Here is a 25,131-nt window from a genome sequence, read left to right as displayed (position 1 = left end):
GCCCCAAATGCCGTAGTCCGACCCTGGTTAGGAGAGCATTTTTGCCTGCTACGGAAAAGTCCATTCCATATCGAAGTGGCGTGAAAAGAATGTTTCTATGTGGTATCCAGCCCACCAGGCTCTGCTTGGCAAATAGACTCCAAAGAGGAAGTGAAGCAAGAAAAACAGGATGTTAGTGCAGTAGAAGTTGAGTGGTGTGTGAGAATCAGTCAGTTACAATTACAGTTACTTTGTTTCATATCAAGTGTAATGAATACTCGGACAGAGTGGTAAGATCCAATCGCAGAATAGCGATGCTTTATTAGAGTACAGACAAGGGAATAGCTTAATCGTGGTCGGGCGGGCTGTGGTCAAAACCGGGCCAGGCAGAGACAGGCAGAGGTACCAAGGGAGCGGGCTTAGTCGTAGTCGAGGTCACAGGCACAGGATCAGAGAACGGTAATCACTGGGGTAGACAAGTAGAGGATTAAGCAATTCGGGGAGTCAAACAACAAGGCACAGGTCGGATACACGGGTAATCAAAAACAACAAACTCTCTCTCTCTCTCGGAACAAAACGCTTAGCAAGTCACAATGGAACAATACCTCGCACCGACTGATCTTCTGAGCACACCTTATATCCTACCCTAATTACGGACAGGTGTGCTCAGAACTCAGGTGAACCAGATCGAGTCTGATGACTCCCCCTCTCTGTAGATCGGGGAAGTGTCAGACTCTGTCTAGACCCAGCCAACCCCCGATCCCTTACAGTATCCCCCTCCCCAGGGCCGGCTCCTGACGGCCTTCTACCTCTACCGGGTGGTCTTCCTCTGGGTCGGGGTCCGGGATGATCTGGGTGTTCAGCGTGGAAAGTGGCCTTGAGAGCGGGGTCTAGTATGTCCTTAGCAGGGACCCAGGACCGTTCCTCCGGTCCATATCCCTCCCAGTCCACGAGATATTCGATGCCCCCTCGTCTCCGTCTTGACTCCAGTATCTCGTGGACTGTATAGGTGGTGTCCTGTTCATCCTCCAAAGGTGGTGTAGTAGGTTGTTGAGCGATTGGTGGGTACATCGGGCTATAATGGACAGGTTTCAACAGGGAGACGTGGAACGTAGGGTTTATCCTGTAGTGTCGAGGGAGTAACAGACGGTAGGTGACAGGGTTAATACGTCTCTGTACCTTGAAGGGACCAATGTACCTGGGTTGGAGCTTCTTGCAGCTCCGTCGGAACCGCAGGTCTCGGGTAGACAGCCACACTCGCTGCCCGGGTTGATAAGTGGGAGTAGGTCTCCGGCGTCGGTCGGCGTAGGTCTTTTGCTGTTGTGAGGCTTGACTGAGATGTTGATGGGCCATCTCCCAGACCTGCGCACTCCGACGGAACCACTCGTCCACCGCCGGTACCATCCCGGGTGCGGTATCCCACGGGAACAGGGGTGGTTGATACCCTAGAACACACTGAAAGGGCGTTAGACGTAGGGAGGTGTGAATGAGTGAGTTCTGAGCATACTCTACCCAAGGAAGGAATCGGCTCCACTCTTGCGGCTGCCGCGAACATTGTTGCCGTAGATACTTCCCAATTTCCTGGTTGAGCTGTTCTGTCTGCCCATTGGCCTGGGGATGATATCCGGAGGTGAGGCTCACCGAGATGCCCAAGCGTTCGCAGAAGGCCTTCCAAACCCGAGATACGAACTGGGGTCCCCGGTCTGAAACAATATCCTCCGGAACACCAAACTGCCGGTACACCTGGTTAAACATAGTCTCCGCCATCTGAGTGGCGTTAGGTAAACGGGTCATGGGTACTAACCGACACATCTTGGAGAATCGATCGATGACCACGAGAATTACAGTATGGCCCTCTGATTCTGGTAGGTCGGTAACAAAGTCCATAGCAATGTGCGACCAGGGTCGTTGAGGAGTTGGCAATGGCATCAGCTTACCCTCCGGTAGTGCTCGAGGCGCCTTGGACTGAGCACATACTGGGCAGGATAATACGTAGTCTCTGACGTCATCTGTGAGGGAATCCCACCAGTATTTTCGACTGATGAGTCGTGTAGTTCGAGTGATTCCGGGATGACCAGATCCTAGCGACGTGTGGCACCATTCCATCAGTTGAGGTCGAAGCGGAGCTGGTACAAACACCTTCGACACCAGGGTTTCTGGAGGGGCTGGTTCCGCTTGTAGGCTCTCCTGAATCGTGTCATCGATAGCCCACCTCACAGGACCAGCACGGCAACTCATGGGGAGGATAGGTTCTGGTTCAACCGGTCTGTCAGCGCGCTCGAACCGTCGGGAAAGCGCGTCCGCCTTACAATTCTTGGACCCGGGAATATAAGAGACAGTGAATTGGAAACGGTTGAAGAATAAAGACCACCTTGCCTGTCGGGAGTTCAGTCGTTTAGCACTGTGAAGATACTCCAGATTGCGGTGGTCCGTGAGCACTTGGAACGGATGAGCTGCTCCCTCCAGCCAATGTCTCCACTCCTCCAGTGCTAACTTCACCGCCAGTAATTCACGATTTCCCACATCGTAGTTCTGCTCGGCCGGATTCAGCTTCTTAGAAAAAAAAGCACAGGGTCGTGATTTGGGCGGCTCACCTTGGCGCTGGGATAGCACGGCTCCAACTCCAACCTCCGAGGCGTCCACCTCCACGATGAACGGCAAGGTAGGATCCGGCTGACATAAAATGGGAGCGGTGGTAAATCGTTGTTTCAATGTCTCAAAAGCCCGCACTGCCCCCTCCGTCCATTTCAGACCACGACCCTTGTGGCTGGTCATCGCCGACAGGGGAGCTGCGGTTGTGCTGAAATTACGCACGAACCGTCTATAGTAATTGGCAAACCCTAAGAATCTCTGGAGCTCTTTCACCGTCTGGGGTTGAGGCCAGTCTCGTACAGCTTGCACCTTGGATTCATCCAGTTTTACCCCGTCGGGAGTGAGTATGGCCCCAAGGAAGGAAATCGTTGTGACATGGAATTCACTCTTTTCGGCCTTCACGAACAGAGAGTGTTGTCGGAGTCGGTCCAGAACCTGGCGTACATGGGACACATGTTCACTCAGAGAGTTAGAGTAGATTAGGATGTCATTAATGTACACTATGACAAAGCGATCAATCAAGTCCCTGAAAATGTCATTCATGAACGCCTGGAACACAGAGGGCGCGTTAGTAAGTCCATAGGGCATGACACAATATTCATAATGTCCTCGATGGGTGATGAAGGCGGTCTTCCATTCATCCCCTTCTCTAATGCGCACCAGATTGTACGCACTCCTGAGGTCCAGTTTACTGTAGATGGAGGCCTGCCCCACCTGCTCGAGGGCTGCTGGAATCAAAGGAAGGGGGTAACGATTTTTAATGGTAATATCGTTCAAACCTCGATAGTCTATACAAGGACGCAGTCCGCCATCCTTTTTCTTAACAAAGAAAAAACTGGATGCGGCGGGAGACGTAGATGGGCGAATGGCCCCTTGCTGTAGTGCCTCATCAATATACTTGCTCATTGATTCTCGTTCCGGCTGTGAGAAAGGGTAGATTCGTCCGCGAGGAGGTGTAGCCCCGGATAGCAGATCAATTGCACAATCCCAGGCCCGATGCGGTGGAAACACAGTAGCCCTCTCCTTGGAAAACACCTGCGCGTAATCCTGGTACTCTGTAGGAACAACAGTAGACACCGCACCCTTCGCATCCTCCACAGTAGACGTTTTGCAAGGTAAAATGAGGCACTCTGCCCTACATACCTCACTCCAAGCCGTGATCTCGCCAGATTTCCAGGAGATGACCGGATCATGGGTAACGAGCCAGGGGTGGCCGAGGACTAGCGGCTCCCGTGGAGCGGAGATGACGAACAGAATGATGTTCTCATGGTGCAGGGAGCCCACTTGTAACTTGATTTCCTCGGTACGGTGCGTAATGAACCCAGTGCCCATGGGCTCACCGTCTAGCGCGTTGACTCGCAGGGGAGGTTGAATTGGGATAAGTTGAACTCCCAACTCCTCAGCAAGACCCATATCCAGAAAGCTGGCCGCCGCTCCGGAATCAATAAGTCCTTCCAACCTGCGCACTTTCTCTCCGACAGATAAGGTAACTGGCACATACATTTGTTTAGATGTAATGTTCAAAACTGGAGTCTCACTCACCGGTTTGGCAGTTCCGAGGCGATATCCTGGGGTACGGTTTGGTCGTACCGGACATTGACGAACAAAATGACCCGACTGACCACAATACAGGCATAGTCCGTCTTGCCGACGTTGTTGTCTCACCGACCCTTGTAGAGGTGACCGTCCCAGTTGCATAGTTTCCTCCTCAGATTCTCTCCTCCGCTCTGTCGATTGCTTAGGACCAGTGATCGAGGGCTCCCGGACTGTGGATACCTTGTGTTGCACTATCAGATTATCAATAGAGATGGCTATTTTGATAAACTCATGTAGCGCAGTGATATCTCCTCGACAAGCCAACTCAGTCTGTACGTCTTTGCGCAGCCCTCTTCAGAAAACGGTGAGCAAGGCCGTCTCGCTCCATCCGCTACCGGCTGCTATAGTACGGAACTCTAAAGCGTAGTCGGCTACGGTGCGACGGCCCTGCTGAAGTTCGCATAGTTGGTCTCCCACACTACGCCCAGATACTGGGTGGTCGAACACCTCCTGGAACAGTCTCTTGAACTGAACTTCCGCATTCAACTCGGGAACCTCAGCTGCCCAAAGCGCAGTAGCCCAATCCAGTGCTCTTCCCGTTAGTAGAGAAATCATGAAATCCACCCTGCTACGGTCATCGGAAAACATAGTACGATTATACGACATATACAGGGACGTCTGAAGTAGAAACCCCTGACATTTGCCAGGTTCCCCGTCGTACCTAGTCGGTAGAGAAATCGGAGGTGTAGGACGAGGACTGACCGTGCTCGGGGTGGTGCCTTCAGCCGCACCAGCGTTGAGTAGCTGCAGGAGTTCATCCATCCGTTTCTCCTGTATCTCCCATCGCCTCTGTAATTCCGCTGGATCCATGGTAATGGCGAGGTATTCTGTAATGAATACTCGGACAGAGTGGTAAGATCCAATCGCAGAATAGCGATGCTTTATTAGAGTACAGACAAGGGAATATCTTAATCGTGGTCGGGCGGGCTGTGGTCAAAACCGGGCCAGGCAGAGACAGGCAGAGGTACCAAGGGAGCGGGCTTAGTCGTAGTCGAGGTCACAGGCACAGGATCAGAGAACGGTAATCACTGGGGTAGACAAGTAGAGGATTAAGCAATTCGGGGAGTCAAACAACAAGGCACAGGTCGGATACACGGGTAATCAAAAACAACAAACTCTCTCTCTCTCTCGGAACAAAACGCTTAGCAAGTCACAATGGAACAATACCTCACACCGACTGAACTTCTGAGCACACCTTATATCCTACCCTAATTACGGACAGGTGTGCTCAGAACTCAGGTGAACCAGATCGAGTCTGATGACTCCCCCTCTCTGTAGATCGGGGAAGTGTCAGACTCTGTCTAGACCAGGGGTGTCAAACTCATTTTAGCTCAGGGGCCACATGGAGGAAAATCTATTCCCAAGTGGGCCGGACCGGAAAAATCATGGTATATATAACTTAAAAACAACAACTTCAGATTGTTTTCTTTGTTTTAATACGATCAACATACAACATAAAGCTGGAGCCTGAGGACAGTGTGTCCAAAATAGTACAAGCACAACATCACTATTAATCATAAAACACGTCAAGTTTATTTGAAAATTCTAAAGAAAAAGAAGCCTCAGTGATTAACAGAACTGTTTCACAGATCACAGAACTATATCAGGGTGTCATTTCTCAGGCAGAAATGTAGATAAAAATAATGAAATCCTGTTCCCCAAACAAGTGCAAGAACCACAGAGTCAAGAATAGGTTAAATGTACAAATAAAATAAAATCAATTAAAAACAATAGCACATCAACATAAAAACATATAAACATAAAGCTGGAGCCTGAGGACAGTGTCCAAAAGCACAACATCACTATTAATCATAAAACACCTCAAGTTATTTGAAAGTTCTGAGGACAAAGAACACACAATGCCTCAGTGATTCACAGAAGTATATCACTGAACTATATCAGGGTGTCATTTCTCAGGCAGAAATGTAGATAAAAATAATGAAATCCTGTTCCCCAAACAAGTGCAAGAACCACAGAGTCAAGAATAGGTTAAATATACAAATAAAATAAAAACAATTAAAAACAATAGCACATCAACATAAAAACATATAAACATAAAGCTGGAGCCTGAGGACAGTGTCCAAAAGCACAACATCACTATTAATCATAAAACACCTCAAGTTATTTGAAAGTTCTGAGGACAAAGAACACACAAACACACAATGCCTCAGTGATTCACAGAAGTATATCACAGATCACAGAACTATATCAGGGTGTCATTTCTCAGGCAGAAATGTAGATAAAAATAATGAAATCCTGTTCCCCAAACAAGTGCAAGAACCACAGAGTCAAGAATAGGTTAAATATACAAATAAAATAAAATCAATTAAAAACAATAGCACATCAACATAAAAACATATAAACATAAATCTGAAAGCGTTGCTCAAACTCCCGTAACAGTCCCGTTATTTTATCTTTGAACCGCTTCATGTCTGCCACATGTTGGGTCGCGCACACATTTTTCAGACAGGGGAAGTGAGCTGCATCACCACCGGCAAGTTGCGTCTCCCACAATGACAGCTTCAACTTGAAAGAACGTATGCTGTCATAATACTGCGTGACAACTTTGTTGCGCCCTTGCAGCTGTTTGTTCAAGTTATTCAGGTGCTCTGTAACATCCACCATAAATGCAAGGTCCTGCATCCATTCTGCGGAATGAAATTCTAACACTGGTTTGCCCTTTTCTTCCATGAACTGTTCAATTTCTTCTCGTAAATCAAAGAAACGCCTCAGCACAGCACCTCGGCTTAACCATCTTACCTCAGTGTGGTATGGCAGGCCATAGATGTGGTCTTTCTCTCTGAGAAGGCTGTCAAACTGACGGTGATTCAGGCTTCTGGATCGGATGAAATTAACAGTTTGGATGACCACCTTCATGACGTTATCCATCTTTAATGACTTGCAACACAAAGCCTCCTGGTGCAAAATACAGTGAAAAGTCAAAAAATCACGTCCTCCATTTGCAGATTGCACTTTCTCTCTGAACTTTGTCACAACGCCTGCTTTTTTCCCGATCATTGAGGGCGCACCATCTGTAGCCAGGCTGACAGCGCGGGACCAGTCCACTCCGACCCTGTCCAGCGCGCCGACGAGTGCGGTAAAAATATCAGCTGCTGTCGTTGTATCTGTCATCGGCACCAACTCCACGAACTCCTCGGTGACGGTCAATGTGTCATCAACTCCGCGGATGAAAATGGCCAGTTGTGCAACATCTGTAATGTCTGTGCTTTCATCAATTGCAACCGAAAACGCAATAAATGACTTTACTTTTTGCTTCAACTGGCTGTCCAAATCCACTGAAAGATCGGAAATCCTGTCTGCAACTGTGTTTCTTGTCAGGCTGATATTTGCAAAAGCCTGCCGCTTTTCAGGGCACACAATCTCCGCTGCCTTCATCATGCATGTTTTTACAAATTCACCCTCACTAAATGGTTTTGAAGCCACTGCGATTTCATTAGCAATGAGGTAGCTAGCTTTCACTGCAGCGTCACTGATGTCTCGGCTGTGAGTAAACACAGACTGCTGTTTCTTCAGACCCGCCAACAGTTCATTCACCTTCTCTCATCTCCGCTGTCCTTGAAAGTTGTCATATTTGTCGGCATGAAGACTCACATAGTGGCGACGAAGGTTATATTCTTTCAGCACTGCAACATGCTCTGAACACACCAAACATACAGCTTTCCCATTCAATTCCGTGATTAAATAGGATGACCATTTTTCTTGGAACACTCTGCACTCTGCGTCCACTTTTCTCTTTTTTGACAGAGACATATTGGGGCAATGAGGGTGCCAAAGCACATAATGTTAAAAGTAGAAGCCGTAATAAATATCGCGGGCAAAACAAAGTAGCTCATTGGCTGCACGTGCTTGACCTACTTGCTCTGCCCCGGTATAAACAGTTTGCTTGCTTAACACAATTGCTATTGCGCCATCCAGTGGACGCAATTAGAACAGCAGTTTATTTTATAGAAAAATTGCAGCGCATTTTTATACTTTACAAAAAAAAAAATATATATATATATATTTTTTTTTTTCAAAATCATCTCGCGGGCCGGATTAAACCCGTTTGCGGGCCTGATCCGGCCCGCGGGCCGTACGTTTGACACCCCTGGTCTAGACCCAGCCAACCCCCGATCCCTTACACCAAGTCTGTTTTTCATGTTGAAAAATGATGTGACAATAATTTGTTTTGTATCGAACTCAAATGTAACTTTATTTTTCTGTCTTGTGTAAAATTAATAGTGGATTTTGGTTAATGATTTAGCTAAAAAAATAAATAATCCCACACACATTTCCATTCAAGCCTTGGAGATAGGGGAGAGTTTCCTTTGTTGTATTTAACAATGTATCGGGGGCTGACTTAGCAATTTGGTGTCCCGTTTCAAAATGCTGTTGTCTTGTCCTAAACCTAAAATATTAGTGGATTTTAGTTTATGATTTAGCTAAAACATTTTACAAATCCCACAGATATTTCCATTGAAGGCTGGGAGACAGGGGAGAGGGAGATGGTTATATTACCTAAAGTTTCCTTTATTATATTTATAGATGTATCAGGGGCGGACTTAGCAATTTGGGGGCCCGTTTCAACATGCTGTTGACTTTCCTAACCCCAAAAAGGGACACATGTGTTGTGTGAGTTAAGCTACTCTACCATTAAGTGTGTGTTTGTCCTGTTTCAGCTGATCAGTAGTGTGTGAGTTCTCACATGGCTTGTCCTGAGAACATGTTTTTTTCTCATTGGCCTCTTTATGTCAGGTGAGTCTTCCACACAGCAACAACTAGTTATGAATCAGACAGAGGAATAAGCACAAGTGATGATATTTCATGGTATGAGCTATATTCCCATCTGTCTCAATGTGTAGAAAAGTGTACAGTTGACTCCTGATAAGTACAGTTTAATATTCTGGATTCAAACATTATTTTCTCCAGATATGTCCATGCTCCAGTTTAGGGCATGGAGTCACGACATCAGGAATCACCTGTACATTGAAATGAGTTCATGTTTTTTGCTGAAGAGGGAGAATATTGGGAGAGAGTGACTGTACTGAAAAGATCACATAACCTCCCTGATGTTGTCCTTTATGTTGCAGGTGTTTTGGCCTGTTTTGGCGAACAAGGTTTGATCGCCACAATGCCAGTTAGACTGGATGTACTGACTGGCTCCTGTGTGCAAATCCCATGTGCATTTGATATTCCTGACAAAAAGGACTATAAATTTAACAGCACAATACTTACCTCTGGAGTGTGGATTAAAGAATCACCACAGTTTGCTAAGAGTCCGGACAATGTTGTATTTAACAGTAGTAAGAAGGTCAACAGATATCAAGGGAAGATAACTGGAAACATGTCCCAGAAGAACTGCACCACAGTCTTCTTCAATGTAACCACCAGTTACTCTGATAAATACTTATTCAGGATTGAAAGTCAACCATTCTGTGCAACAGACACTGAAAAGTCTGTTGATATTGTTGTCAGGGGTAAGAGACTATTTTAAACTTAACTTTTGTCAACTTTTTAAAAATGATATGAGTAGAATAAGACCAAGTAGACAGTGTGCCTGTCAGTGTAAAATATATTTATTTTTAATGTATTACAGATTTGCCTCCCAGCCCCATCATTACTGTAATAATAATAATGTTTTTAGACATTAAAAAAATACAAAATGAAAAGCGGAACTTTCTCGAGTCAATATCTATTCAACCCCTTTCTTAAGGCAAGCCTAAATAAGTTCAGGAGTAAGATTTGCATAACAAGTCACATAAGTTGCATTGATTCACTCTGTGTGCAATACTAGTGTTTAACATGATTTTTGAATGACTACCTCATCTCTGTACCCCACGCATACAATTATCTGTAATGTCCCTCAGTCGAGCAGCGAATTTCAAACAGATTCAACCACGAAGACCAGGGCGCTTTTCCAATGCCTCACAAAGAAGGGCACCTATTGGAAGATGGGTGTATCCCTTTGAGCATGGTGAAGTTATTAATTACACTTTGGATGGTTTATCAATACACCCAGTCACTACAAAGATACAGGCTTCATTCCTAACTCAGTTTCGCTCGTGGTAATGTGTTTCATGCCATTCCATTTGGACCGTTCCAGCCATTATTATGAGCCGTCCTCCCCTCAGCAGCCTCCACTGATTTCACCATAAGGCCATTGGTGACTTTAAAACAGTTACAAAGTTTAATGGCTGAGGATGGATCAACAACGTTGTTGTTACTCCACAATACTACCCTCAATGACAGAGTGAAAAGAAGGAAACATTTACAGAATCAACATATTCCAAAACATTCATTCTGTTTGCAATAAGGCACTGAAGTAAAACTGCAAAACATTTTGCTAAGAAATTAACTATATGTCCTGAATACAAAGTGTTATGTTTGGGGCAAATCCAACACAACACATAACTGAATACCACTATTCATATTTTCAAGCATGGTGATGGCTGCACCATGTTATGTTTATGCTTGTCATCAAGTTTTTTAGGATAAAATAAATGGAATAGAGCTAAGCAGTGTCACGATCGTCAGGGAGAGAAGTAGACCAATGCGCAGCGTGATGAACGAACATGTTACTTTATTTAATTAAAGCACGAACAAAACAACAAACGACTCGTAACATCCACGGTGACAATGACCGAACACGGAACAAAAACCCACAAACACAAAGTGAAAAACATACAGTTTAAATATGGCTCCCAATCAGAGACAACCAGCCAACAGCTGACACTCGTTGCCTCTGATTGGGAGTCACTCAGGCAAACATAGAAATCAACAAACTAGAACCCCCAACCTAGAAAGAAACCACATAGAATGAACACACCCTGGCTCAACAAATAGAGTCCCAGAGCCAGGGTGTGACAGTACCCCCCCCTAAAGGCGCGGACTGCGACCGCGCCTCAACAAGAGCAAAACAGGGGAGGGCTGGGTGGGCATTCCTCCTCGGCGGCGGTTCTGGCTCCGGGCTTGCCCACCACCCTCCAATAAACCCCCCATAGCGCCCCTGGTCAGGTCTGGCCCCGCTGGCTGGAGCTGACCTGGACGTAGCAGGAGCGGCTAGCTTCAGCTCCGTTGGGGAGCAATTAAGCGGTACCTGATTTGGCACCGATGACCCAGACACGGGTTGTGCCGGACTGACGACGCGCACCCCAGGCTTGGTGCGTGAGGCAGGAAAGGACCGGACCTGGCTGTCGATGCGCACCCCTGGCTTCGTGCGTGGAGCAGCAACGGGCCGGACCGGGCTGATGATACGCACCCCTGGCTTGGTGCGTGGAGCCGGAACGGGCCTCACCGGACTGACGACTCGCACCCCTGGCTTGGTGCGTGGAGCCGGAACAGGCCTCACCGGACTGTCGACTCGCACCCCTGGCTTGGTGCGTGGAGCAGCAACGGGCCGGACCGGGCTGACGATGCGCACCCCTGGCTTGGTGCGTGGAGCCGGAACGGGCCTCACCGGACTGACGACTCGCACCCCTGGCTTGGTGCGTGGAGCCGGAACGGGCCTCACAGGACTGACGACTCGCACCCCTGGCTTGGTGCATGGAGCAGCAACGGGCCGGACCGGGTTGACGATGCGCACCCCTGGCTTGGTGCGTGGAGCCGGAACGGGCCTCACCGGACTGACGACTCGCACCCCTGGCTTGGTGCGTGGAGCAGCGACGGGCCTTGCCAGGCTGACGACTCGCACCTCTGGCTTGGTGCGAGTGGCAGGAACGGGCTGGACCAGGCTGACGACTCGCACCCCAGGCTTGGTGCGAGTAGCAGGAACGGGCTGGACCAGGCTGACGACTCGCACCCCTGGCTTGGTGCGAGTGGCAGGAACGGGCTGGACTAGGCTGACGACTCGCACCCCTGGCTTGGTGCGAGTGGCAGGAACGGGCTGGACCAGGCTGACGACTCGCACCCCTGGCTTGGTGCGAGTGGCAGGAACAGGCCGGGCTGGCGACGCACACCGTAGGCTTGGTGCGAGGGGCAGGAACAGGCCGGGCCGGGCTGGCGACGCACACCGTAGGCTTGGTGCGAGAGGCAGGAACAGGCCGGGCTGGGCTGGCAACGCGCACCGTACACTTAGTGCGGGAAGCAGGAACGAGCCGGGCCGGGCTGGCGACGCACACCATAGGTTTGGTGCGAGGGGCAGGAACAGGCCGGGCCGGGCTGGCGACGCACACCGTAGGCTTGGTGCGAGGGGCAGGAACAGGCCGGGCTGGGCTGGCGATGTGCACCGTACACTTAGTGCGGGAAGCAGGAACGGGCCGGACCGGACTGGTGACGCACACCACTTGCTTGGTGTGAGGAGCGGGACTGGGTTTCATCATAACCCTCCGCTCCCTCAGCTGCCTACCGAGTTCCTCTCGCCTTGCCTCATTTCTCACCCTTTCCCTTATCGCCTCCAATAGCTCCATCCTCTGCAACACTAACTCCTGCTCCCTCTGCGCCAGTAGCCCCCTTAACCTGGTGGCCTCCTCACCTAATCGCCCTGTGGCAGCCTCCTGCTGCCCAGTCGCCCCTGCCGTGTGCCCCCCCCTAAATTTTTTTTGGGGTTGCCTCTCGACCGTCCGACGCTGCTCCCACGTCCAGGCTGCCTGTTCCTGGACACGCTGCTTGGTCCTGGTATGGTGGGTTTTTCTGTCACCATCGTCAGGGAGAGAAGTAGACCAATGCGCAGCGTGATGAACGAACATGTTACTTTATTTAATTAAAGCACGAACAAAACAACAAACGACTCGTAACGTCCACGGTGACAATGACCGAACACGGAACAAAAACCCACAAACACAAAGTGAAAAACATACAGTTTAAATATGGCTCCCAATCAGAGACAACCAGCCAACAGCTGACACTCGTTGCCTCTGATTGGGAGTCACTCAGGCAAACATAGAAATCAACAAACTAGAACCCCCAACCTAGAAAGAAACCACATAGAATGAACACACCCTGGCTCAACAAATAGAGTCCCAGAGCCAGGGTGTGACAAGCAGAGGCAAAACGCTAGAGGAAAACCTGGTTCAGTCTGCTTTTCAAAAGACACTGGGAGACAAATTCACTTTTCAGCAGGACAATAACCTAAAACACAGGGCCAAATATACACCAGAGTTAATTACTAAGACAACATTGTACAATCCAGGTGTGCAAAGCTCTTAGAGACTTACTCAGAAAGACTCACAGCTGTAATCGCTGCAAAAAGTGATTCTAACATGCATTGACTCAGGGGTGTGAATACTTATGTAAATTAGATATTTCTGTATTTCATTTTCAATAAATCTCCAAACATTTCTAAAAACATTTTTTCACTTTGTTATTATGGGGTATTGTGTGTAAATGGGTGAGAAAACCAATCAATGTTTTATTCAGGCATTAACACAACAAAATGTGGAATAAGTCAAGGGGTATGAATACTTTCTGAAGGCACTGAGTATACCAAAAATTAGGAACACCTTCCTAATATTGAGTTGCACCCCCTTTTGCCTTCAGAACAGCCTCAATTCATCGGGGCATGGACTCAACAAGGTGTCGAAAGCGTTCCACAGAGATGCTGGCCCATGTTGACTCCAATGCTTCCCACAGTTGTGTCAAGTTGGCTGGATGTCCTTTAGATGGAGGATCATTGTTGATACACACAGGAAACTGTTTAGTGTGAAAAAACCCAGCAGTTTTGCAGTTCTTGACACAAACCGGTGCGCCTTGCACCTACTACCACACGTCGTTCAAAGGCACTTAAACATGTTTGTCTTGCCCAATCAACCCTATGAATGGCACACATACACAATCCATGTCTCAATTGTCTCAAGGATTAAACATCCTTCTTGAACTTGTCTCTTCCCCTTCATCTACACTGATTGAAGTGGATTTAACAAGTGACATCAATAAGGCATCATAGATTTAAACTGGATTCACCTGGTCAGTCTATGTCATGAAAAGCGCAGTAAGATACTTCTAAATGTTGGTTCTGATCTATCACCTAATACCTACTCATATATCCATTGACAGTGAGTGGTAGCCTGAACTGCATGCAGACAAGTCGTTTCATTGTAATTTCATACATTTTACCCACATATAGGCAAAGCAGTTTCCACAAAACTGAAATTAGCTTGTTAGTCCCTTTTCTGTCAGTCCCACCATATCCCCATCCCCACCATATTGCAGCATCAGCATAGTGTAGTGTCCAATAGTCCATACTTTCTCTCTTCTCTCTCTGAATCATCTGGTCCCTCCACCTCTCAATTCCTGACCCTGTCCTCCAGAGCCTTCAGCTCTCCCTCCACCTGTTGGGGGAGGTCGGCTCTCAACTGCTGGGTAAAGTACACCCTCGGCTCCTGGGTCTCCTTCTCCCAGAAGGCCTTGGGTAGGTCGAAGAGGTTTTTTCATTCTAGAAGGGATACAGCTTTCGACAAAATTGACTTTTGCTAGCAGGTTTAAAGCAATTTATGCAGCAGGTTCGGATAATTAACATAGCAGGTTAGGAAAATTAGACTGATGTAAAGAAAAGGGTTAGGGTTAGCTGAAATGCTAAAAAAATTCAACTTTTGACATTAATTTGACAAAAGCTGTATCCCATCTACACATCATCGTCGAAGAGGGTGCCCATGTACACCTTGCCGCCCAGGCCCTGCAGGTCGCTGGCTCCTTCCTGTGGCACCACGACCATGCTCTTTTCATGAAATTTCAATAAGAAGTCATTTTGGGAGTAGGGCCCCATTACCGAACGGCCCCAGATAGCATATGATAGCAAAATGTGTTGAATATCAGGACATTTGCTTAAAAACAGAAACATTTCTGATCAGCTTCATGACAAAATGTGTGGAATAGCATTATAAAACTCTACATTTTTCTCTCTGCACCATGGCAAAATGGGTTTAAATATAGTAAGTAAACTCCTGGGGGGAAATAGACCTCAAAGAGGAAGTGAAACAAGAAAAACAGGAAGTTAGTGCAGTAGAAGTTGAGTGGTGTGTGAGAATCAGTCAGATACAATTATAGTTACTCTGTTACATACCAAGTCTGTTTTTCATGTAAAAAAATTATGTGAGAACCATATGTTTTGTATCGAACTCAAAAATTGTTTTGTCTTAAAGAAATGAATAGTGGATTTTGGTTCATGATTTAACTATATGTTTTAATCCCACATACATTCCCATTGAAGCCTGGGAGACAGGGGAGAGGGAGATGGTTATATTACCTAAAGTTTCCTTTATTATATTTATTGATGTTTCAGGGGAGGACTTAGCAATTTGGGGGCCTGTTTCAACATGCTGTTGAGGTGTTCTTCTACCCTCATTAAGTCACATTTAATTAAATGTATAGGCCATATAAAGCTGTTGAATCAGTGGATAAAACATAATTTGTCTTTAGAACCATTTCATTTGAAACTGGTGGAACATGATTAAGGCCACCTCTGCAATGTCTCAAGTGACAGAAACAGAAGGTTAATTAGCAGAGCAGAAGGTTCATTAGAAAATGGAAATGTTCTTAGCACTTATTTATGCATACAGTGTTTTCACAGCTGACAAGGACACCCAGTACATAGACTATTCAAGCATCCTGTTATACCTTTGAAATAATTTCTCACACTCTTATTAGGAAGTACGTCACTGATGAGATGTGAGATGTGTCACATAAATTTCATCACTTTATCTTGTCAGACCACACTATGGGTGTGTGATAGTCTCTCCTGTGGACCGTTTACATCATTGGAAGGCAAGTGTCGACTTCTTCACTATCTTATCTTTACATTTTAATGTTCCGATTAAATTTAGGAAATGAATTACAAGTAATGAGATTCAATATGTTCAAAGTACTGTTATCCGTTCATGTTTTAGCTTCACAACTGAAAGACATACACAACATGACCAAAAGTATGTGGACACCTGCTCATCAACCATCTCATTCCAAAATCATGGGCATTAATATGGAGTTGGTCCCCCCTTTGCTGTTATAACAACCTCCACTCTTCTGGGAAGGCTTTCCAGTAGATGTTGGAACATTGTTGCGGGGACTTGCTTCCATTCAGCAACAACATCATTAGTGATGTCGGGCATTGATGTTGGGCAATTAGGCCTGGCTCGCAGTCGGCGTTCCAATTCATCCCAAAGGGTTTCAATGGGTTTGAGGTTAGGGCTTTGTGCAGGTCAGTCAAGTTCTTCCACACCGATCTCAACAAACCATTTCTGTATGGACCTCGCTTTGTGCACGGGGGCATTTTCATGCTGAAAAAGGAAAGGGCCTTTCCCAAACTGTTGCCACAAAGTTGGAAGCACAGAGTCGTCATTGTATGCTGTAGCTTTAAGATTTCTGTTCACTGGAACTAAGGGGCCTAGCCCGAACCATGAAAAACAGCCCCAGACCTTTATTACTCCTCCACCAAACTTTACAGTTGGCACTAGGCATTTGGTCAGGTAGCGTTCTCCTGGCATCCGTCAAACCCAGATTCGTCCGTCAGACTGCCAGATGGTGAAGCGTGATTCATCACTCCAGAGAACGCGTTTCCACTGCTCCAGAGTCCAACGGCGACGAGCTTCAGACCACTCCAGACGATTCTTGGCATTGCGCATGGTGATCTTAGGCTTGTGGGCGGCTGCTACGCCATGAAAAATCATTTCATGAAGTTCCCGACGAACAGTTCTTGTGCTGACGTTGCTTCCAGAGGCAGTTTGGAACTCGTTAGTGAGTGTTGCAACCGAGGACAGACGATTTTTACGAGCTACCCACTTCAGCACTCGGCGGTCCTGTTCTGTGAGCTTGTGTGGCCTACCACTTCGCGGCTCAGCCGTTGTTGCTCCTAGACATTTCCACTTCACAATAACAGCACTTACAGTTGACCGGGGCAGCTCTAGCAGGGCAGAAATTGGACCTATGACGGTGCCACGTTGAAAGACACTGAGCTCTTCAGCATTGCCATTCTACTGCCAATGTTTGTCTATGGAGATTGCATGGTTGTGTGCTCAATTTATAGCCAAATCCACTCATTTGTTGGGGTGTCCACATACTTATGTGTATATAGTGTATTTGATATGGGGATTGTTCATTGGAATGTGTTGTGTGAGTTAAGATATTCTACCAGTAAGTGTGTGTTTGTCCTGTTTCAGGTGATCAGTAGTGTGTGAGTTCTCACATGGCTTGTCCTGAGAACATGTTTTTTCTCATTGGCCTCTTTATGTCAGGTGAGTCTTCCACACAGCAACAACTAGTTATGAATCAGACAGAGGAATAAGCACAAGTGATGATATTTCATGGTATGAGCTATATTCCCATCTGTCTCAATGTGTAGAAAAGTGTACAGTTGACTCCTGATAAGTACAGTTTAATATTCTGGATTCAAACATTCTTTGCTCCAGATATGTCCATAATCCAGTTTAGGGCATGGAGTCACAACATCAGGAATCACCTGTACATTGAAATTAATTAATATGTTTTGATGCAGAGGCAGAATATTGGGAGAGAGTGACTGTACTGAAAAGATCACATAACCTCCCTGATGTTGTCCTTTATGTTGCAGGTGTTTTGGCCTGTTTTGGCCAACGAAATTTGATCGCCACAATGCCAGATAGACTGGATGTACTGACTGGCTCCTGTGTGCAAATCTCATGTGCATTTGATATTACAAACCAAAATGACTATAAATTTAACAGCACAATACTTACGTCTGGAGTGTGGATGAAAGGATCAACAAAATTTGGTGAAGGTCAGGACAATGTGATATTTCACAGTAGTAAGACGGTTAACAGATATCAAGGGAACATAACTGGAAACATGTCCCAGAAGAACTGCACCACAGTCTTCTTCAATGTAACCACCAGTTACTCTGATAAATACTTCTTCAGGATTGAAAGTCAACCATACCGTTCAACAGACCCAGACAAGTCTGTTAATATAGATGTCAGGGGTAATAAGACAGAGACTATTTAACTTTTATAAACTTTTCTAAAATAATATGAGTAGAATAAGACCAAGTAGGCAGTGTGACTGTCAGAGTAAAATATCTTTATTTTTAATGTATTACAGATTTGCCTCCCAGTCCCATCATTACTGTCTCAGGTGAGGTGAAGGAAGGGACCGCTGTCAGTTTGAACTGCTCTGCTGTCGCTCCCTGTCCCGAACACACCCCTGAGCTGACATGGACCCTCCCAACACAGTTCACACCTGAGAACCAACTGCAGGAGAATCAAGACCAAACCAAATCAGTTCTCTCCACGGTGACCTTCACTCTGTCATACCTTCATCATGAGAAGAACATCACTTGTACTGCAGTCTACCCAGTAGGGACAAGCAACAAGACAGCTGAACATACCATGATGCTTAACGTTTCATGTAAGATTTAGTCCCAGTTTCCTGTAGAATAGATTATTCTATCATGTTTTCACTGATGATTGTCATAGAGTGGTTTTAATTAGATTATTCAACATACCACACCCAGATACATTCTAAATGAACCCCTCTCCCTCAGTCTCTCCTAAGGACACCTCAGCCTCCATCAGTCCAGCTGGTCCAGTATTAGTGGGCAGCTGTGTTAATCTGACCTGCAGCAGTACAGCCAACCCTCCTGTGACAAACTTCACCTGGTTCCAGATCAGTGGGGGTAAACCAACACAGGTAGCATCTGGACAGAGTTACACCCTCAATGTGACTGTTGGTGATGGAGGACTGTACTACTGTGAAGCAAGAAATAGTCACAGCCGTGGGAAGTCAACGGAAGAGAAGCTGGCTATTAAAGGTAAAACAGGCACGTTGGGCACAATCTTAGATTAGATATACACTGTATATACAAGAGTATGTGGACACCCCTTCAAATTAGTAGAATTGGTTATTTCAGCCACACCCGTTGCTGACAGGTGTATAAAATCGAGCACACAGCCATGCAATCTCCATACTCAAACACTGGTAGTAGAATGGCCTTACTCAAGAGGTCAGTGACTTTCAACGAGGCACTGTCATAGGATTCCACCTTTCCAACAAGTCAGTTCGTCAAATTTCTGCCCTGCCAGAGCTAACCCGGTCCACTGTAAGTGCTGTTATTGTGAAGTGGAATCTTCTAGGAGCAACAACATCTCAGCCGCGAAGCGGTAAGCCACACAAGCTCAGAAAACGGGACAGCTGAGTGCTGAAGCGCATAGTTCGTAAATATCATCTGACCTCAGTTGCAACATTCACTACCGAGTTCCAAACTGCCTCTGGAAGCAACGTCAGCACTATAACTATTTGTGGGGAGCTTCATGAAATGGGTTTCCATGGCCGAGCAGCCGCACACAAGCCTAAGATCAACAAGCGCAATGCCAAGAATCGTCTGGAGTGGTGTAAGGCTCACCGCCATTGGACTCTGGAGAATAGGAAACCGGTTCTCTGGAGTGATGAATCCTGCTTCACCATCTGGCAGTCCGACGGACAAATCTGGGTTTGACGGATGCCAGGAGAACGCTACCTTCGCCAATGCATAGGTCCAACTGTAAAGTTTGGTGGAGGAGGAATAATGGGAGCTGATTTTCATGGTTCGGGCTAGAACCCTTAGTTCCAGTGAAGGGAAATCTTAATGCTACAGTGGAGGCTGTTATAACAGCAAAGGGGGGACCAACTCCATATTAATGCCCATGATTTTGGAATGAGATGTTTGACGAGCAGGTGTCCACATACTTTTGTTCATGTTGTGTACTTTAGTGATCTCTTAGTTAGAAATGACCATAATATGTGCTGTATTTTCAGGGCAAGTAGAGCCTGTGGTGTTTGGGGTTGCAGCAGGAACTCTGGGGGTCTTTCTGCTTATCAGCCTGGTCTGTCATTTTGGATGGTAAAAACTATTCCTGGCATCAATGCAAAACTATTTATTTATGTTGTGTTTGTCCTTTTGCATATGAAAACCCTCTCAGTGCATTCAGAATACCTTTCTAAATGTCTTCCAGGAGGAGAAACTCTAGGCTCCCCGATGGACTTGAAAGGACGGACAATCCACAGGGACAGGTGGGAATAAGGCTCAACATTCAAAAACCATCTACAAAGTGTATCTAAGCAATTACTGAATTAATGATGAAACTACCCAAAGCCATGAGGTTAACATCATTTTAGAGAATGTTTAGGGTGAGATGACCACACTGAAAGCAGTTCCACATCCTGTAAGAACATTGAATGATAACAGAATAGCTGTTGGACTTTGACAGTATTTTCTGTAGATTGGAGCTCATTTGTTGTCAAAATGTAATTATTTTCTTCTGTCAGTTTAATTGACATTGTCATTGACATCCCCTCAGTATGTGTTGTGCAACCTGCTGACTTTAGAGTTTTACAAATGACTGAGCTTAGGACTTTACACCTGTTCCTCTCTCTGTGTTCTCTCCACAGAACTCCCCAGTTGGGACGGTGTGTGTTAACCAGACCACAGCCGGAGAGAATCCAGAGGAACCTGCAGAAGACCAGCCTGAAGAGATCCACTATGGTGACATAGACTTCTCCAAACTACGGCCCAAAGAGACCCCAGCTGCAGCCCAGGACAGGAACAGGGTCCAGGGGCAGGAGAGTGAGTACGCTGAAGTCAATGTGACCAGGAGAGGGCCCCAGGAACCACACCTTAACTACATAGATGGGCTTTATGCACAAGTGAATAAAAGAGGTGCATTTTAAGTATTTGGTGTATATACAGTATGTATTGTGTACACTGAGCTCCAACAGTACTGGGACAGTGCCATTTATTTAACTTTTTAGTCTCTGTTCTCCAGAACTTTTGATTTGAAATGAAACAGTTACTATGAAGTTAAAATGCAGACTGTCAGCTTTAATTCCAGGGTATTTTCATCCATATCGGGTGAACTGTTTAGAAATTACAGCACGTTTTGTACATAGTCACCCCATTTTAGGGGACCAAAAGTATTGGGACAAATTCACTTATGTGTATTAAAGTAGTAAAAAGTGTAGTATTTAGTCCCATATTAGCACACAATGACAACATCAAGCTTGTGACTGTACACACTCGTTGGATGCATTTGCTGTTTGTTTTGGCTGTGTTTCAGATTATTTTGTGCCCAATAGAAATGAATGGTAAATAATGTATTGTGTCATTTTGCAGTCACTTTTATTGCAAATAAGAATAGAATATGTTTCTAAACACTTCTACTGTACATTAATGTGGATGCTACCACGAGGACGGATAATCCTAAATGAATTGTGAAAAATGATGAGTGAGAAAATATCATACTCCCCCCCCCCCCAAAATGCTAACCTCCCATGTTATTGCAATGGTGAAAGGTTAGCATGTCTTGGGGGTATGATATTTGTGACTCTCTGAACAAAAGAGAAGAGAAATCATTGATAAAGTCAATCATAAATCAATCTGGATTAATACAAGTTGCAACAGGGAGACAACTTCCAGCATAGAAGCAGAGATAATGTCTAACTGGCCTCTTGGAGACCAGCCCTTAATATCCTAATCAGACACACAAATGTTCTGTCAACACCAGCTTGAGAGGCTTGTAGGAAGTCAAAAGAAAAGGCAGTGGCTTTGTCAGCTGCTACAGAATCAGTCTATTTTACGTGTTGAAAGATAATGTGAGAACTGGGTATCTTTTACTGAACTCAAATTTAACTACACAAATTGGATGGATTTTGGTTTATGATTTAGCTACATATTTGATAAAATCCCACAAACATTCCCATTCAAGCCTGGGAGATAGAGGAGAGGGAGATTTAATTTTAATTTATTTGATTTAACCTTTATTTAACCAGGTAAGACCCATTGAGGTTAAAAACCTATTTTGCGAGGGCGGCTTAGCAAGAAGGCAAAACAGGGAAATAGCAGCGTGTGCATAACATTTAACAGAAAAATACAAAATACACACAAAAGACAAAGAGTCACAAGTTACAGATACAATTTAATATTAGAAATAACTGCAGCTATCACAAACAGTGTTGTCGATCAGAGTCTTAAAAACAGGCAAGGACACTAACTTTAATACCTTTTGAAGCATGTTCCAGGATGAAGGGGCATTATGGGAAAAATATTGTTTCCCCATCTCAGTTCAAGCCTTAGGAACAGACAAGGACAGCAGCGACTGTGAACGAAGACTGTATTGAGTGACTGATCTGGTCAGTAAGGAACAGAAATACAAAGGGAGTTGTCCTATCGATACATTGCACACAAAGGTGTACCAGTTCTTCAGCCTCCTGCTGGAGAGAGAGGTCCATTGCACCATAGCATTCAAATCCCAGTGATGGGTGAGTGATCTTAAAGCACCATAATACACTGGGTCCAGAATTGTTAAGGTACTTGATGAGGCCTGCATATAAACAATACCACCATAATCCAGCACTGATAAACAAAAGTGCTTTGAACAAGATCCTTTCTGACTAACATTGGTTATATTGCCGAAAGCTTCCATTGTTGCATTTACCAATGTATCAAAGGCGGAATTAGCGATTTGGGGGCCTATTTCAAAATGCTGTTAAGGGGTCCAATTCCCCCTCCTCCTGGAACAATACTGGTCAAATTAAGATCTTACATCTGTACATCTACAGTATACGTTTAATTTGTAATATTAGACAATGTGCAAAATGTTTCTTCTTTTTGGAACAGATGACCATAATATGTGCTTTATTTACAGGGCAAGATGAGCCTGTTAACCCAAAGGTTTATGAGATTATAGGAAAAACCTTGGCGTTGCTTTTCCTTTTCAGCCTGATCGTGTTCTTTGCATGGTAAGAAGCTATTCCCAGCCTCATTGCAAACATATTTATCATGCTGTTTGTGCTTTTGTATATGAAAACCTAAATGATTTATTCTTGTCTTCCAGGAGGAGGAGAACATCTAGACTCTCCAATGGGTTTGAAACAACAGACAGTTCATAGGGACAGGTGGGAATGTTAGAGTCATCTTTTAAAACCCATCTAGAATGATAATTTAAGGAAGAATTTATTGAATACTGTGTTGGTGCGGCAGGTAGCTTAGTGGGTAAGAGCGTTGTGCCAGTAACCGAAAGGTCGCTGGTTCTAATCCCCGAGCCGACTAGGTGAAAAATCTGTCGATGTGCCCTTAAGCAAGGCACTTAACCCTAATTGCTCCTGTAAGTCGCTCTGGATAAGAGCGTCTGCTAAATGACGTAAATGTAAATGTAAATGTAATGAAGTCATTCTTCTTCTGAAGTGTCTGTCCTGACACCTGTTCCTTTCTCTGTGTTCTCTCCTCAGAACTCCCCGGTTGGGACGGTGTTCTCTAACCAGGCCACGGTCGGGAGAGGTGACCAGGAACCACCACATAACTACCTAGATGGGCTTTATGTACAAGTGAATAAAAGAGGTGCATTTTAAGTATTTTGCCAATGGGTATTAAGTGTTTATGTAGATTAATGTCATTATGTATCAGTTTTCAATTGGTACTTTAGTTACTTTTATATGTGTGTGCTCTTTGATTATCTGCATATTTGTAGAATTTATTTTTAGCCAATTTATTTTGAGTGTTGAGTTCACAGAGCATTGTTTAATGGGTTCCAGTATAGAGGAACTGCTGAGTTCAACTATCTTACTGAAGGCAGTTTAAGACCATATAAAGTCAATGATGACAAAGGAGAGAAGACATAGTTAGTTGGAGAGACAGTGGTCTGATACAAGACAGGAAGTTGGTGAAGTATGTCTACGTGACGGCAGAATGGTGTTAACATCTACTAGTCACCGTTTCTCTGCATCTTTTGTGCAGTTACCAGAATAATAATATTATCTATTTTAACTTTATATCTATTTAGAAGTTATTGTGTCAGTTTTATGTTGAGTTTTAAACCAGACAAACATTTGGGACTGAATTTAACTCCTTCCTAACTCAGTTGACGAAGAGGAAAGAAACCGCTCAGGGATTTCACACCCAGGAGGTTGGTGGCACCTTCATTGGGGAGAATGGGCTTGTGGTAATGGCTGGAGTGGAATAGGTGGAATGGTATCAAATCCATGAAACACATGGTTTCCATGTGTTTCATGCTATTCCATTTTGTCCGTTCCAGCCATTATTATGAGCCGTCCTCCCCTCAGCAGCCTCCACTGATTTCACCATAAGGCCATTGGTGACATTAAAACAGTTACAAAGTTTAATGGCTGAGGATGGATCAACAACAAATCCCACAGATATTTCCATTGAAGCCTGGGAGACAGGGGAGAGGGAGATGGTTATATTACCTAAAGTTTCCTTTATTATATTTATTGATGTATCAGGGGCGGATTTAGCAATTTGGGGGCCTGTTTCAAAATGCTGTTGACTTACCTAACCCTAAAAAGGGACATTTACCCCCCCACCCCAAATAAACTGCTTTTATTATGATTATCCCACAATTAAAAACCTATTTTGTATAACAGTTTCATTCCTGGCGTAATGAAATATATAGCCCATATAAAGCTGTTGAATCAGTGGCTAACACTCACTTTGTGTTGAGAATCAGTCAGTGGGCAGCTGGGGCCCATTTCATTTGAAACTGGTGAAACATGGATAAGGCAACCTCTGCAATGTTTCAAGTGACTGAAACAAATTGTGCAAGAGCAGAAGGTTCATTAGAAAATGGAAATGTTCTTAGCACTTAAATGTAAAAACAATGCTTTCACAATTGATAAGGAAGCCCAGCACATAGACTATTCAAGCATCCTGTTATATAAATACTGTAGTATTCTTTTGAAATAATTTCTCATACACTTATTATGAAGTCCGTCACTGATGAGATGTGAGATGTGCCACATGAATTTCATCACTTTAGTCAGACCACACTATGGGTGTGTGATAGTCTCTCCTGTAGACAGTTTACGTTACTGTCTAGGGTAAGTATCGACTTCTTCACTATATTTTCTGTTAATTTGAATGTTCAAAATAAATTAAAGGAAATTATTTACAAGAAATTAGATTTAATATGTTCAAAGTACTGCAATTCGTTCATGTATTAGCTTCACAACTGAAAGACATACTGTATTTGATATGGGGATGGTTCAATGCAATGTGTTGTGTGAGTTAAGCTACTC

The 25,131-nt window shown here is 45.1% G+C and overlaps 1 protein-coding gene across 1 annotated transcript; it reads left to right on the top strand.

The window, feature by feature from the left end:
• Positions 1–17,320: 17,320 nt before the first annotated feature.
• On the top strand, positions 17,321–20,773 carry LOC311109237 (myelin-associated glycoprotein-like; the record flags this gene model as incomplete). The annotated part of the gene is made up of 7 exons (XM_084152079.1): positions 17,321–17,327; positions 17,663–18,049; positions 18,169–18,474; positions 18,611–18,877; positions 19,861–19,945; positions 20,058–20,115; positions 20,494–20,773. 7 exons carry the CDS (start codon positions 17,321–17,323, stop codon positions 20,770–20,772), a joined length of 1,389 nt encoding a protein of 462 aa, XP_084008205.1. The 3' UTR covers position 20,773.
• Between the last annotated feature and the right edge of the window lie 4,358 nt (positions 20,774–25,131).

This window comes from Coregonus lavaretus, assembly GCF_964263955.1.
Source record: "Coregonus lavaretus genome assembly, chromosome: 34".
NCBI lineage: Eukaryota > Metazoa > Chordata > Actinopteri > Salmoniformes > Salmonidae > Coregonus > Coregonus lavaretus.
Note: the sequence above shows the minus strand (reverse complement) of the source record. Positions and strands in the feature narration are given on the sequence as shown.